Here is a 16,100-nt window from a genome sequence, read left to right as displayed (position 1 = left end):
CATGTCATTCACTGGTAGGTGCCACGTCCAGAATCGCATCTATTTTCTTCTACAGATACATTGTCAGCATTAACAGCTATAGGAAAAGAGTAGCTGAAAGCTTAATAAATTCTACACATTTAGTATCCCCCGACCCTGAGGAAGTACGAAACGCGTCGGTGGGGACTGGTGCAGCAACATGAAGAGCTAACTTCTCTATTTAACCCAGTTTAATGAATTCACTTATGCAGAAGTATTTGATATGAAATATTCAACGAAAAACATTTAACAGAAAAACTTTTTTAAAAAGTTAAAAAAAATTTTTTTTTGATAAAATTAACAAATTACACACCAGAATAAAAAGGGAGCCTGTGAGAAGTGCTTCCATGCCAAACACATTGATTTGGGTGGTGTTCTGAGGTCCCTGAGGTGAAAGAACGAATTGTATGCCAGAATTAAATGTAAAGCTCACTAAAGTTGGCGAATGTTTGAAAATAAACGTTTTATCCAGCCAAATATGATCCTGATTTGTATATGGTGCTGTGCAGTCTGGATATATGTGAAGCTAATACATCACTTGCTTAAACATCTTCAAAAAGACGCCTCAGCCCCACCACTCCTCCGCTGTAATCATTTATACTGCGGGAAGCATACCGTGTGCCTCATCATTGGCTGTCCATTTGTTGTGTTTTTTTCTTTTTTGCTAATATTATTATTATTTTTTTTATTTATAATTTTGAATAAATTACAATATCCAATAATTCAAAAGAAAAAAGGAAAATCACATAAAACAATACATAATCAAATCATACATACATAATTCCTTTTAAGCCCACATTAATGGGGAGTATATCTTGCTATTTCTAACAGAATAAAATTCAAGAAAATAAAGGACAATAATTCTTGGTTCACGCTAAAGAACCTTGATTCATTCCTTAAAATGGGATACTTTCTTATATTAATTCTCCTCAAATTCTCAGCTAGGTGAAACAAATCTCATTTCTATTTCTGTTCTCTTGCAACCAAAAATTGTTGTAGTTGTATAGGATCCCAAAAAGAATATTCAATATCTTGTAACTTAATTATACATTTACAGGGAAATTTCAGGTAAAAGGATGCATCCAGTGCCAACACTCTATCCTTCAATTTCAAAAATTCTTTCCTTCTCAACTGAGTGGTTCTAGATACACCCGGAAAAATCCTAACCAAGTCCCCACAAAATTTCATTAACCTGTTTTTGAAGTAAAGTTTCATTATCAACATCTTATCCATCTCGCTCATGGCTAAGCTAAATGAGAGTGAACAAAGATTTATCTTCATGCTTGACACTATTGAACCCCATGAGTTGAATAGTGAAATCGAGTGGGGATCGGTGAAGTAATTTCTTTCGGGTCCAATGAGCTGCAGGGGGCGGGTATAGTGTCTGTAGAGAGGGAGGATTTAAATTTGAAGCAAAGGACGCCGCCGCCATCTTTTCTCACAGTAAGATTGGAGTCAGATGATAGCGGCAGCCTTGGTGAGTGCAACATATAGAAACTGAAATACTTATGGACGAATTTTGATAGGAGAGGGGCAAGACACAATTGGATGTGACAGCTTCTGTTCTATATTTTGCAGGGAGACCCTTGATAAAACACTTTTTTGTGTGAAACATGTCGGGTCTGACTCCCAGGTTTGGCTGAGATAAGTATTCATATTACTTTTAAAATTTATATTACAATATTGAAGATATGAAGAGATTCATTTAAGTAATTTATTCTAAAAAAAACACTTTAATAAATTAGCAAAAAAGAAAAAAACACACAAATGGACAGCCAATGATGAGGCACCATGGTATGCTTCCCACAGTATAAATGATTACAGCGGAGGAGTGGTGGGGCTGAGGCGTCTTTTTGAAGCATGAGATGTTTAAGCAAGTGATGTATTAGCTTCACATATATCCAGACAGCACAGCACCATATACAAATCAGAATTAAATGTAAGCCAGCATTTTACAGACCTACATTTAAGGCGTCTGACTCATGCTTACGAGAAGCACGCTTATGGATGCCTAAGGCAGGCGTAGGCATGGTTTACACCGAAAAGGGCCATAGGTGTGCCTAGACATCTCCGTACACATTTGAACAACACATATAGTGTCCTTTACTGATTTTGTTTTTTATGTGCTTCCCAATTGGTCCATTAGATGGCGGTAGGATGCCTACCTCCACCTACAATTGGAACACCATTTTTTAGAATCAGGCTTTAAGTATACAGTGTATACAGTATACTGTTTTTTGTATGTTGCAATTTTGTTGCCTATGTCTGAGTTACCATTCCTATACACCACCTTGGGTGAAGTTCTTCAAAAAGGTAGTAAATAAATCCTAATAATAAATAAAATTGAGCACAAGCTAAGTGATAAGGGAAATATGTTTGAGGTGAGGCATTCGCTGAGGTAATGGGCATAGGTACAGAGAAGATCCATACAGAAGGGTGTGTTATTGGCTGAGTTGGAGAGGTTTGTTTTTTTTTCCAGTGGCATGAGAATTCACATTAGAAGGGAAAATTTATGGTTAAGTAGAATGAGAGATTTATATTCAAATGGTCTATCTACTGTACATGGGTGTGGAATTTGCATTAGACAATACCCTCCCCCCATACCTTATACGAAGCCGTGTTAGGCTTTTTTTTTTTTATCATTGTGGTGGTTTAGCTCCAAAGCTCATAGGAATTATATATGTATCAGAGGCCAGCGATAAAAAAGCCTAATGAGGCTTTGTAAAAGGGGAGGTAAGCTATTATTTGCAGTGTAATGGGGATTTATAGAGGGTCAGGGGATTTTCAGGAGGTAAGATGTATTTGTAAGACTGTAGTACTGCTAACAACGCATGGGATATTTATAACAGAAGATGAGATACAGTGGAATGGAATATTTACAAGGAAGGAGCTCTAATGCATTTACAGGGTACAGAGTTTTTGCAAGGGATGAGGAACCTATAGTGCGACATATGCTGTTTACAGCAATTACCCCCCCCCTCTCTCCTTTTACAAAACTGCGATAGCGGTTTTTAACACAGGCCAGCGTGCTGAATGCTCTGCGCTGCTCCCGATGATCACAGGAACTCTATGAATGTCGGGAGAAGCGCACAGCATTCAGTGCACCGGCCTGAGCTAAAAAAACACTATTGTGGTTATGTAAAAAGGGTTTATGCGGTGGGTTGGGGGAATTGGCAAGAGATGAGAAATCTGTACAAGTTAGGTTACCTACAGAAGAATGGAATACTTACTGCCCAGAAGGAGTATTTGTAATGTGATGGATTGTTCGCAGCAAGGGATAGGGCATTAGATATGGTGACTCAGAGACATGGAAGTTTTGAGGATGACGTGGATTGTTTGGGCCGAATGCTGTTATATTGGAGTGGGAGGGAGAAGGTAATCCTATTGACCATATTTCTACATGCTGTAATTCTTTTCACTTGTGCAGAGGGATCCGAAGGGAATAAATTACTCACCGTGCCTCAATGCGTTCATCAGGATAAAACACGCTTTGCATAATAATAAAGTATTTCTAAAAGCAAAAGAAAAAAAGAGTCACATTCAGAGTCTCAACAGTTCCTCGCTATAGACCAGATTGCAGCAGACCCAGATTCAAGTCCCCTGGGCTGTTACAATTTCAGCACGCCACAGTTGCGAGTTGTGAGGAGAGAGCACCTAACCTATTCCCTCTTTTACGAACACATAGCACGGGCTTTAGTGCCGGCAGTGGCGGTAACTGCTCCGACACTCATAAAAATTCTATGAGCGTCGGAGCAGTTACCGCCGCCGCCAGTGCTAAAACCCGCGCTATGCGTTCGTAAAAAAGGGGGGGTTCATTATTTTGAAAGTCTCAATTGGTGCCAGTATTTGAAAATTGCAATTACATGATGATAGATGCCTAACTTGGTAGGCGCCTATGACTTCGAGATAGGCGTCTACTCCAAGGCGCCTACCAGAAAGTAGGGGTGGTTAGGGGAGGATTGTGGGCAGATCTTGAGCGTGTTTTGACTTTGGGGCACTCATTTAGGCCCAGGAAACCCTGGCATAAATAGAATGCATCTAAGGTTTCAGTGCCTACCAGTGCCTAAGATTGCTTTAGGCACAGTTCTATAAATGATGACTAATTTGTGATTGATACTGGCGCTCCTTGGTACTACATTTTAGGCGCCGTTTATAGAATCACAGCCACAGGGTCAGTCTCGGATTATATTTCTGTACAGTCCAGCAAGGGCACATGTTACCGAGGTAGGGTTGGGTGAGGATATAATGAATACAATAATGAGGACAAAAAAAAATTAAAAATAAGAAAACTTAGGTACTGTGAGAAAATCTATATCCAAGAAATCAATTTGGGGACATATTAATAATATTTTAGATTCTGAGATTCCTTTAACTTATGAAATAGTAATTTGTGGTACTATTTTGCATATCAAATATCCCCCAGATAAACATAAAAGACGTCTCTTTTTAATTATGACAAGTACAGCTATACAATTAATTATATAAAACTGGAAAAACTGGGATCGTCTCTGTAATGCACTCTTTAAAGGCATAGCTCAAAAAGAAATCAAACGTTTACAGATCATACAGAATACTTCGGTCAAGCTCATCTTTAAAGCCAAAAAATTCGATCATGTCACTCCTCTTCTTAAGGAAGCCCATTGGCTTCCTGTTGCTCACAGAATCATATATAAACTTAGCTTGCTTACTTTCAAATCTCTTTCTTTTAAAACTCCAGCTTTTATATATAAATCATTAATCCCTTACACTACCAACAGAACACTAAGATCTACCGACCAACATTTACTGACAATCCCATCCCTGAAAATCATAAATACAAGACGCCAATATATTTTTTCTGTTACTGCTCCCCAAACCTGGAATTCTTTACCCTACCACTTGAGACAAGAAGTCAATCTAGAGAAATTCAAAAGTAACCTGAAAACCTTTCTATTTAATGATGCCTTCATAAATTAACAATAATTTCATTATAAATTAATTTCAAGACTCTGCTTCACCCCTTCCTCATGTACCTTCCCTAAATGTTATCCCCTTCTTTATTTTTATATTGTAACTTCTTACCCATCTCTTTCCCATATGTTTCTTGTATTGTCATATTTGTCATAAGTTCAGTTAACAATCTTCAATGTATTACTTTGTTATATTGTAATTTTTATTATGTACATCGCTTTGAATTAAGATAAAGCGATTAATCAAAACTGAATAAACTTGGAAACTTGGAACTTTACATTTTGGTGGGCTAGTTTATGTCTAATCTATAAATATGAGAAAATGAACGCTGTTCTTTTAGGGAATAATGAAAATTGTAATTTAATTTGGGGCCCATTGATGTCCTTTGTAGAATCATTATAGTTATATTTTTGGTTGTTAGTTAAAATGCACATCCAGGGAGGAGGGGAATACAAGGTTTTTAATTAACTATTTTATGCTTTTATTTCATCTGTTTAGTATCATAGATAAAGCAGAATGTAAATAAACCAATCCTCCCTAGTCTTAAACTCTCCTAGATGGTAATAGGGGGGAAGGGTGGTATTTTTGTGGTTTGATAAATAAGTTTGAATGGTTATATATGTGTATTTTCTGTTTTAAAATATGTATAATATATTTTTGAAACTATGTAAATTTTATAGTAATTTTAATGATAAAATTTACATTGGTGGGGGAGGGTATCAATATGTATGAATATTGTAAAATTTAAGTGATGTCTACAGTGTAAAATGTTTAATTCATTCTGTTTTCATTTATTGAATGTGCTTTAAAATGAATAAAGAATTAAAAAAAGAAAAAAAAGAAAAAGAAAAGAACAGGAAGAAGATCCTCAGAGCAGATGTAAAGGAAAATCGCCGGGGGAAAACCACATTTCTCAAGAGGCTCCAGGGGAGGAGAGTTTAAGACTAGGGAGGATTGGTTTATTTACATTCTGCTTTATCTATGATACTAAACAGATGAAATAAAAGCATAAATACAGTAATGTAAAAAAACCCCCACACATAATAAAAACAATAATTAACACTGTTAATATCCACACCCCATCTTACTTACTACAAAGGCATAATAATTAAACTGATAAGTGAAAATATTTTCAAATGTTAATACTCTATTGTAGGAGTAGGGAACTCCGGTCTTCGAGAGCCATATTCCAGTTGGATTTTCAGGATTTCCCCAATGAATATGCATGAGATCTATTTGCATGCACTGTTTTCAATGCATATTCATTGGGGGAAATCCTGGAAACCTGACTGGAATACGGCTCTCGAGGACCGGAGTTCCCTACCCCTGCTCTATTGGCATTAGATAATTACTGAGATAGTATCAACTTTAAGCAGTATACCGTTAAAGGAAGCTCGAGCTCAGTAATTGTTAAACAACCCAGCCAACTTAAAAAGCAAGATGAAACCCAGGAAGGACCCTGCTATTAGGAGGTTGTGACTGAATGTTCCTCAGATAAAGTTATGGAGAAAAGAATTGGAAAATTGACTTTGAGCAGAAGGAAACCTAGATCACAGGAGAGAGGAAACAGAAGGAGTTCTGGTTACTGGTTACCGAAGATGCTAGAATTGCACAGCATAAATTCTTAAGCCTGGCTGGGGGAAGAAACTGGTTTACTTTGCATGGTTGAAACTTGTTTTAAACTTGAGGCTGACAGAAAAGCCCAAAGAGTCTTACCCAATTCAAGGCCAGAGTTAAGGGTGTTTCTCACATGGTTTTGAGCTCATTGTATTTCCAACACACCCACACCCACACCCACACCCCCACACCCACACCCACACCCACCCACACCCACACACACACACACCCACACACACACCCACACACACACACCCACACACACACACCCACACCCACACCCACACACCCACACACACACACACACACCCACCCACACCCACCCACACAAAAAGATCAGTGGAAAAAAAACTTGAGTGCTAGGCAAGTATTCTAGAATGGCAAAGTTGGAGGCTGAAGCCATTCTAGGATACCAGTGTAAGTTGGTATTGAATGCCAAACTTTAGCCATGAGCATTATACACCATGTCAAAGGCTGGTGTAAGTGGTCGTGCCTAAATCCAGTCAGTTATGCACGTAACTGACGTGGAGGGGCATTTCGATAGGAAGTATAAGTCTGAGGTTGGACGTTTTGGGCAGGATGTCCACAAACCCAGGAGAAAAAAAATGTCCAATTTTCAAAGCTGCCAGACATCTATCTTTTATTTTTGAAAATGACCTAGGTATAAGTTTTGGTCTTTAAGATGTCTATCTTTTTTGGCCATTTTCAAAAATAAAAACGTCCCCATAAAAACACACACAAAAACAAGTTTTGTAGATGTACCTTGTCTGATCGCAGCAGAGGAATCCCCCATCAGCTGAGCTTGTTTAGAGATTCCTGCCGGCTCAGCTGATGGGGATTCCCCCTGCAAGGATCAGCTGAGCACATCCCCCTGACATCCCCTCAATATCCCCCAACATTTCTTGCTCCCCCCCACATCACCCTACACCACCGGCATCATGGAACCCCCCTATTACACGATACCCCCGACATCATGGAATACCCCCTCCACATCACCTAATACCACATACTTTCCTCTGCAAAATTGGCAGGAAGGAAGCCCACACCCTCCTGCCTACAAGGCCATGTGCTGAGAATGATAGGCCTTCCCCCACCCAATGCATTTTGGGATGCAATGGGAGGGACCTAAGGCCCTGATTATGTGTATGGAGGTATTCCATGCGGTCAGAGGTGTCAGGTGATGTGGGGGTGTTCCATGATGTTGAGTGGTGGGGGGTGATGTGGGGGGGGCCCAGAAATGTTGGGGGATGTTGGGGGAATATCAGGGGGAGGGGTGTAGGGCTCTGCGACTCAGCTGATCCTGACAGGGGGAATCCCCATCAGCTAAGTCAGCAGGAATCTCTGAAGTCAGCTCAGCGGATGGGGATTCCTCTGCTGTGATCAGCTGATTGCAAGCCCTCAATGTGCTGCTTTACCCCCCCCCCCCAATCTCTGGGTGGTGCGAGGGGGGTCAGATGTAAATTTGAAGAAACTGACACATTTTGATCACTATTGAAAATAAAATCATTTTTCCTACCTTTGTTATCTGGTGATTTCATGAGTCTCTGGTTTTGTTAGGCATCAGAGAGAGCTATGACTTAGGCATCGCTAGGCATCCTAAGAGTTCTGCGCCAAACTCTTAACTGATGATTTATTTTACTTTTGATTGGCTGAAAACTGGTGTGGTCAATTACCATGCCAATTAAGTCAATTAAAAAAAAAAAAAAAAAAGGTGCGCGCCGATTCCAAAGTTAGGCATCGCTAGGCGCCCTTGATTAGGGTGTCTAATTTAGGCATCCTATACAGAATCTGACCATAAAGGTCTTGATCACATAAGTCTTCACATGTATTAAATATGGAAAATGCTCTATAAAATTACCCCCCCTCTCATTTCTAGCAAAAAGACTGAGCTTCTATGATATCTAAGCTTGTTCTAGTTCTAGACTAATCCAGTTTAATCTCGAACAAACAAGCGGCTGATAAAAAGAACATAAGAAGACTGCTCATCCTTCTATTTATAGCCAAATATGATTACAGTCCATGGGCTAGACAGATTCTCTAAGCCCACCGATCAAGTTCTGATCACTTAGTGACCCCTTTGCGACCCGATTTCCCTCAGACCCGATTCACTAACCTCTGTCCCAATCATCCTGTGATCCGTGCATGCAAATGAGGGGGAACAGCATTCAAATGTAGGCAGGCAGCGATTCACTAAAAAAAAAAAAAAGCAACATCGACTGGGCTAGCCGATCAGCAAACAAGCGACTGCTGGGAACCAGCAAAAAACAAAAGGAATTGACCCCAAAATATCCACAAAGAAGAAAATCCAGAGAAAACCAAAAAAACTCTGTGGAGTGACAATGTTCCTAAATGGACTTTATTTGAAAGTATCAAAGTTCCAAAGGTACACTAAAATCATCCACATAAAATAATTCCATCCACATAAAAGTAAATCATCCACATAAGAGCCTTAAAGGACCTAGTCCGCTAGGGATACAGGACCCAACACGGTCCGCGTTTCGACAAAAAGTCTTCTTCAGGGGTCCCTGGGGGTCCTATAAAGGTGAGTACGTGGGAAACAATTGTGTGGTGAACCGGAAGTGAGACACTGCTTGCATTTGCAATGGAAAAAAAAAAAGCAGTGTTTCACTGCTGGGAACCAGTCATTCAGTGGTTTCCAACTGCATATCCTGCTCTCTGCCCCAACTCAAGCCGTGATTCTCCTGCACCCTGCTCTGCCCCGAACCTCCTGCTCTCTGCCCCAAAGCAACAATTCTCCTGCTGCCCTGCTCTGCCCCAAACCTCCTGCTCTCTGCCCTGAAGCCGCAATTCTCCTGAGCCCTGCTGTGCCTCGAGTCTCCTGCTCTCTGTCCCAAAGCCGCGATTCTCCTGCCGCCCTGCTCTGCCCCGAATATCCTACCGATTCTCCTGCCCTTCCCCGCTGTGCAAGCCTGTGTTTTTAACCCACAGGTTTAAAGCGGGTTAAAACCATGGGCTCGCAACTTTTTTTTTTTAATTGGCTTAATCAGCACTAATAATTGACAGCACCATTAAAAACCAATTTGAAAACAAAAAAAAAGTAATTTGCAGGTAAGCACCTACCACTTCAACGTAGGTATCTACACTGAAGCAACTACTGGTGCCTACCAGCAAGTAGGTGTGGTTAGGGGGCAGATTCAGGGCAGTGTTTGGGCATGGATTGAAAACCCTGCCTACATGGAATGCGCCTAAGGATTTTATACCTCCTGACTAAGAACACTTAGGCACCGCTAAGCACAATTTTATAAACAGCACCAAGTGGTTGATTCAGAACAGCGCCAAACAGCGCCTAGGAACGAGACAACATCTACAGTTTCAAGTCCTAAGTGCTATTCGATAAAGAGCCCCACATAGCCCCATTATGTGTTAGTTAAAAATCCAAGCAACCTACCAAATAGCTTTATTTTATTGAGTGCTAGTGTTTTGTATTTAGAATACTTATTAAAAGAATGTGTATTACTATCTCTAGTGCCCTCTTACTCGTGGAAAGTCTTTGGTCCATCCCTACTTTGAGGTACTTTGCTGTTCTCCACATGGGGTGTTTTGTTCTCCTTCTTCAGGTATATCTTGAAATATTAATATACTCTTATGTACGATTTGAAATTATAAGTTAAATGTTTCAAATTATAGCTGGACTGCACCACTGAATATAGACCTCAAAATATTTGCCACTTAACAAACCTGACTGCTAGCAAACTCAGAAATCTCTCTGGTACCAACAGGTGAAGACGATGATGTTCTTGATTGAATGAAATCTTTTGTCTAATAGATGACGGCAGATAAAGACTTGAATGGTCCATCCAGTCTGCCCAACCTGATTCAATTTAAATTTTTAAAATTTTTTCTTCATAGCTATTTCTGGGCAAGAATCCAAAGCTCTACCCAGTACTGGCCTTAGTTCAATATTTAATATTATTTTCTGATTCTAGATCCTCTGTGTTCATCCCATGCTTCTTTGAACTCAGTCACCATTTTCCTCTCCACCACCTCTCTCGGGAGCGCATTCCAGGCATCCACCACCCTCTCTGTAAAGTAGAACTTCCTAACATTGCTCTTGAATCTGCCACCCCTCAACCTCAAATTATGTCCTCTGGTTTTACCATTTTCCTTTCTCTGGAAAATATTTTGTTCTACGTTAATACCCTTCAAGTATTTGAACGTCTGAATCATATCTCCCTTGTCCCTCCTTTCCTCTAGGGTTTACATATTCAGGGCTTCCAGTTTCTCCTCATATGTCTTCTGGCGCAAGCCTCCTATCATTTTCGTCGCCCTCCTCTGGACCGCTTCAAGTCTTCTTACGTCCTTCGCCAGATACGGTCTCCAAAACTGAACACAATGCTTCAAGTGGGGCCTAATCATATACAGTCAAACCTCGGTTTGTGAGTAACCCAGTTTGCGAGTGTTTTGCAAGACGAGCAAAACATTCTCGCAAATCTTGTCTCGCAAACCGAGTGTTGACTCGATTTGCGAGCACCCCCCACCCCCGATAACCGGCATCGCTCCCCCTCCGCTCACACAGCCCCCCTGTGCGAACCGGCACCCCACCCCCCTGTGAACTGGCACTCCCCCCCGCCCGAACAACTTCAAACTTACCCCCCGTCTAGCACCGGCACGCAGCCCACAGGACGTGCCGGTGCCGCTTGAAGAAGTTCCTGCCTCTGCTGGGTCTTGAGCATGCATCTGCGCATGCTCAAGGCCATCTAGTTCTCCCTCTCGCCGAGATGTCATTTAACTTTAATAAAAACCTTTTGATGGGAATAAAAGAAAAAGAATGTAGACATGGCTTAACAGTACTCACATAAATTAATAAAATATTGGTAACGAAGTAAATAGCTGGGTAAGACATAGCTCAGGCTCAAACCCGCTGATACTGTACAGTTGGGCAGAGGTTAACACAAGAGGTTAACACATACCTTTCTCTCCTCGGGGAGGCGGACACTGTGTACACCTTAGTGAAAGAAAAGAAGAGAGAGAAAAGGAAATCAGAAAACAGGGCACTATTCAGATAAGCAGCAATAAGAGAGAAGTAGCAAAGATCTGACTGCACCTTGAATAGAAATAATAACTTTATTCTTGTATATCGCCCATCCATAAGGTTCCAGGCGGTTCACAAAGAAGAAGAAATGTACAATCAGTGAAATATACATAAAATTATGTAGAGCATAATAATAAAATAAGAAGTAATCTGTTCAATTCTTTTCTTTTGTTCTCGCTAAGAAATCTTGGATCCAAAAATTTGAGGACTTGAGCATTTTAGTTATAAATGATCTTAATGTTATTGGAATATTTCTTGCTTTATGTAGAATTACTAATTTTGCTTTTTGTACAAGTTTATTCTTGATTATATGATTTGAAAATCAATAAATATATTTAATAATAAAATAGGAAGTAACATTACAGTTATGTAACAAACTTATCAAACAAAGTATGTTTTTAAAAATTTTCTAAAAACATTATAAGAATACATTTGAGAAATCAAAGGGCTTAACCAGAAATTCATTTTTCCTAATTGAAAGGCAAATATCTTATTCAAAAATCTCTTATAACGACAAGCCTTAACAGAAGGGTACATAAACATAAAATCGTTATGGGCATTTTTTGATGATCTGTAAAAGTTAAATTGGGAGGACAAGTACCCCAGGACAAGATCAAAAAGAGCTTTAAAGGAAAAACAGCCGAATTTAAAAAGGATACATGCTTCGAAAGGTAACCAATGTAATTGCTGATAAAAAGGACTAATGTGGTCGTATTTCTTTAGGCCAAAAATTAGGTGAACTGCCATGTTCTGTAATAATCAAATATGATTTAAATTTTTCTTACAGGATGCCAGATAGTTAATATTGCAGTAGTCAAGAGCAGACAGAATTAAAGACTGTACCAGAAGTCTGAAAGAAGCAAAGTCAAAATATCTTTTAATAGTTTGAAGTTTCCAGAGGATCGTAAAACATTTCTTTATCATAAGATCTGTATGATCATCGAACGATAGATGATGATCTAATGTAACCCCCAATATCCTAATTGAGGGGACAATGTCAGCATAAAAGGAGTACTTCTGTCACCCACTCTGCTCATTGAGCTCTTTTCCAATTCCTATACTGTATTTTAATAATCTCCCAATCCACATTAAGGGGTCCTTTTATTAAGGCTGCACATAATAGGTGGGGGAGTCGGGAGCTGGAGAGAGAGATTGTGCAGATCCCGCTGAGGAGGGGAATTGGATTTATTAATTTGATGCCTCTATTGACAACTGGGTATTAAGTGGTTTACAATATAAACAAGTACAAGAAAAAAATATTACATTAGTAAAAGACAAATACCAAACGAGAAGATCTTGGTCTAACAAACAACAAAAATCAGTTTACAGCTTAGATCATAAACAAGCAGCCCTCAAAACAGCGATGATATAAAATGCTGCTGAAATAAGATAGATTTAATTATCTTACAAATAGTTAAATAAGAGCAATAGCCATGAAAGCTACTTAATAACGAATTCTAAAGAGCTGAACCAGCATAAGGGAAAGCCCTACTTCTTGTAGATGACAATAAACTAAACTAAACTAAACCTTAAGCTTATATACTGCATCCTCTCTATAAAGATAGAGCTCGGCACAGTTTACAGGAACATTAAAATAAGGAAAAATACATAATAAGAATTAGTGAATATGAAGAGAGCAGCGAAATTTACATTTTTGAGAATAGCCAAGTTTTCAGATGTATAATTTCAAACCTGGCAGTCCAAATAGATCCCTTTGACCAATGTTACATGCTTAGAACATCAGACAGAACAATTTGAATGCCAAACGTTTAGAAACAGGCAACCACTGTAGGTCCTGCGGAAATGGAGTAATATCAGTGGCGTAGTAAGGGGGAGAGGGAGCGAGGGGGCAGTCCGCCCCAGCTGCCATCTTGCTCGGGGCACCGAGCCTCCTCTCAGCCCCCTCCCCTCCTCACCCTACCTTTTTAACTTTGGCATGACACTTTGGCTTCGGCACCATCTCTGACATCACTTCCGGGACCCACACCTAGGAAGTGACATCAGAGAGAGCACCGAAGCCAACACGGGTAGTAAGTTGGTGGCTGCTTACATCGAAGTGAGAAAGATACAGGGCACAGGCGTGCACACACGGCAGGGGAGGGGCACCACTCACCCTCGCTGCACCACTGAGAAATAGGTTCACTTCTCTTAACCCCCCAGCATCAATCAAGCTGCAGCGTTCTGGATGACCTACAAACGTTGCCAATTGTTTTTACAAAGACCAAGAAAAAATCTATTGTAATAGTCAAGATGACTTGCTATGAAGGCTTGAATTAATTTGGTCATATTCTCTTTGGTTAGAAGCTGTGGCGAAGTACGGGAGGTATGGTCTGGCATGAGGTTGCTGCCTGTGTGGGCTTTGGCGGTCTCTCTGACATCACTTCCAGGACTCACACCTCGAAAGTGATGTCAAAGGGCGAGCCGACACTGGCGTGGGCGGGCTTACCCTGGAGAAGTTAAAAAGTTACAGGGAAAGGGAAGGGGGCGTGTGCGCGGTGGGGGCAGGGAAGAGGGCAGGGGAGGAGTGCCACCGCCTCGGGCGCCACTCACCCTTACTAAGCCACTGGTTCGAAGGGATCTTAATTGACATAACGAAGGCTAACCCTAAATATGTGGAAACGAATGCCACGATTTTTGCATGTGGAATAGCCTTGTTGGTCAAATTCGAAAATGTAGAGACAGGAATGTATTTAGGAAAATGTTTAAAACACAACTATTTGTAGATGCATTTCTTTGAGCAATTGACCTTATGTAAAGATTGAATCTGTCTGTTTTTGTTACTATCTTGTTTTGATTTCTATAAAATTTTATGTATGTAACTTTTTGTACACCATTTTGGAAAAAAACGGTATAGAAATTTTAAAAATAAATAAATAAGTGTAACTGATACTATTTTGAGGCCCTCGGTATGTTTATCATAATCACAAAAGTAAAATAAAACAGTTTCTTGATCATATGTCTCTTTAGCTATAAATTACAATATTATTATTAAGACTTGGGGCTCCTTTTACAAAGCTGCAATAGCGTTTTTAGCGCACGCAGAATTTTAGCACGTGCTAAACCTGAGCTAAACCCGTGCTACGTGGCTAGAACTAACGCCAGTTCAATGCTGGCATTAGCGTCTAGCGCGCGGGGCAATTTAGCACGCGTTAAAACCACTATCGCAGCTTTGTAAAAGGAGCCCTTAGCTAAAAGGAAAGATTTATAAACTATAAAGAGTTTTACCTCAGGCAAAATTGTCATTTCTTTAATAAGACATTAACTATTTTTTTTCTGAGGCCCTCCAAGTACCTGCAAATCCAAAATGTGGCCCTGCAAAGGGTTTGAGTTTGAGGTAGAGTTGGGGGTGTGGTCATGTGTCCTCTTTTTTGTCTTTACAAATATGGTAAGCCGATTTATAAAATACTAATGTAGCCTGCATTTCATGCCCAACTGTTGGTGTTTTGAAGTTTATTAAGTAATTGCTGTTTTAATGTACCAGTATTTGTCTGTTATAAATTATATATGCTTGTTGGAATCTGCCTAGAAATGCTGATAGAACAGAATATAATTTTTTAAAAATAAATAAATTGCTATAACATCATGCTTAATGTCTGAGAACTTCCCTGGCCCACCCTCTTCTCATGGCCATGTCCCCTTTGGAGTTGCACACTATGAAATTTAGGCATGCATTTTATAGCATAGGGCAGATCTGTGTGTAACTCCTAATCATTGCCAATTTAAATGCTCGTTAACACAAATAATTCATTCATTTAGCCCAACTACCTTATTAGTGTACATAGTGTAAAGGGTCATGGATTTGATAAATTGTCTTTTTGTGGGTACAACCAACGTGGTTTACATATATTTTTATGCAGCTACTTTTTCTGTCCCTAGTGGGCTAACAATCTAGGGGTATTGGCCTTGAAGCCCATAGAGATTTAGTTTTAGTTTTAGTACCTGGGACATTAGGGAGGGGGGTGGGGTTGAATGACTTTCCCAAGGTCATAAGGAGTTACAGTAGGTATCAAACCCAGTTCCCAAGGTTCTTAGCCCATTGCACTAACCATTAGGCTATTCCTCCAACTTTGGGTGACCTACACAGAATCTAATGTCTTATAGTCACCCTCTCCCCACAACCACTAAGCCAGTGTGAGACCATATCTTATTCGAGAATATGGGGTAGGTTCTAACTTAACAATGTGGCCAGAAGTAGGTGAGGAATGGGTCCAGGAGTGAATAAAGCAGGTTCTTACCCAGGAACTTGACAAGGAGAGAATGAGGATACATCTCCAGATGCTGAATGTATTTCTTCAGGTTCCGTAGGAGGAAGAGAATCTCTTTCTTGCTTTGTGTCTTCAGGAAGAAGCGCTTGTCATTGCTGTGGACACAATGCATAGTCCTCACTGAAAGAGGTGGATGATTCAAAGACTTAGCAGCGCCTCACACTTTCAGCACCTAGCACTATTCCCTCACACCATGG

The 16,100-nt window shown here is 40.1% G+C and overlaps 1 protein-coding gene across 2 annotated transcripts in view; it reads right to left on the bottom strand.

The window, feature by feature from the left end:
* PIP5KL1 (phosphatidylinositol-4-phosphate 5-kinase like 1) overlaps positions 1–16,100 on the bottom strand; it is a 53,436-nt gene that overhangs the window by 21,267 nt on the left and 16,069 nt on the right. For both annotated transcript variants that reach the window (XM_033961723.1, XM_033961724.1), the window contains 3 exons: positions 15,874–15,998; positions 11,517–11,551; positions 3,474–3,529 (listed from right to left, as the gene is read on the bottom strand). In XM_033961723.1, the coding sequence (XP_033817614.1) occupies positions 3,474–3,529; positions 11,517–11,551; positions 15,874–15,998 (216 nt within the window). The remainder of the gene's footprint in view (positions 1–3,473; positions 3,530–11,516; positions 11,552–15,873; positions 15,999–16,100) is intronic.

This window comes from Geotrypetes seraphini, chromosome 10 (genome assembly GCF_902459505.1).
Source record: "Geotrypetes seraphini chromosome 10, aGeoSer1.1, whole genome shotgun sequence".
In the NCBI taxonomy this organism is placed as follows: domain Eukaryota; kingdom Metazoa; phylum Chordata; class Amphibia; order Gymnophiona; family Dermophiidae; genus Geotrypetes; species Geotrypetes seraphini.
This window is presented reverse-complemented; position numbering and strand designations above follow the sequence as displayed.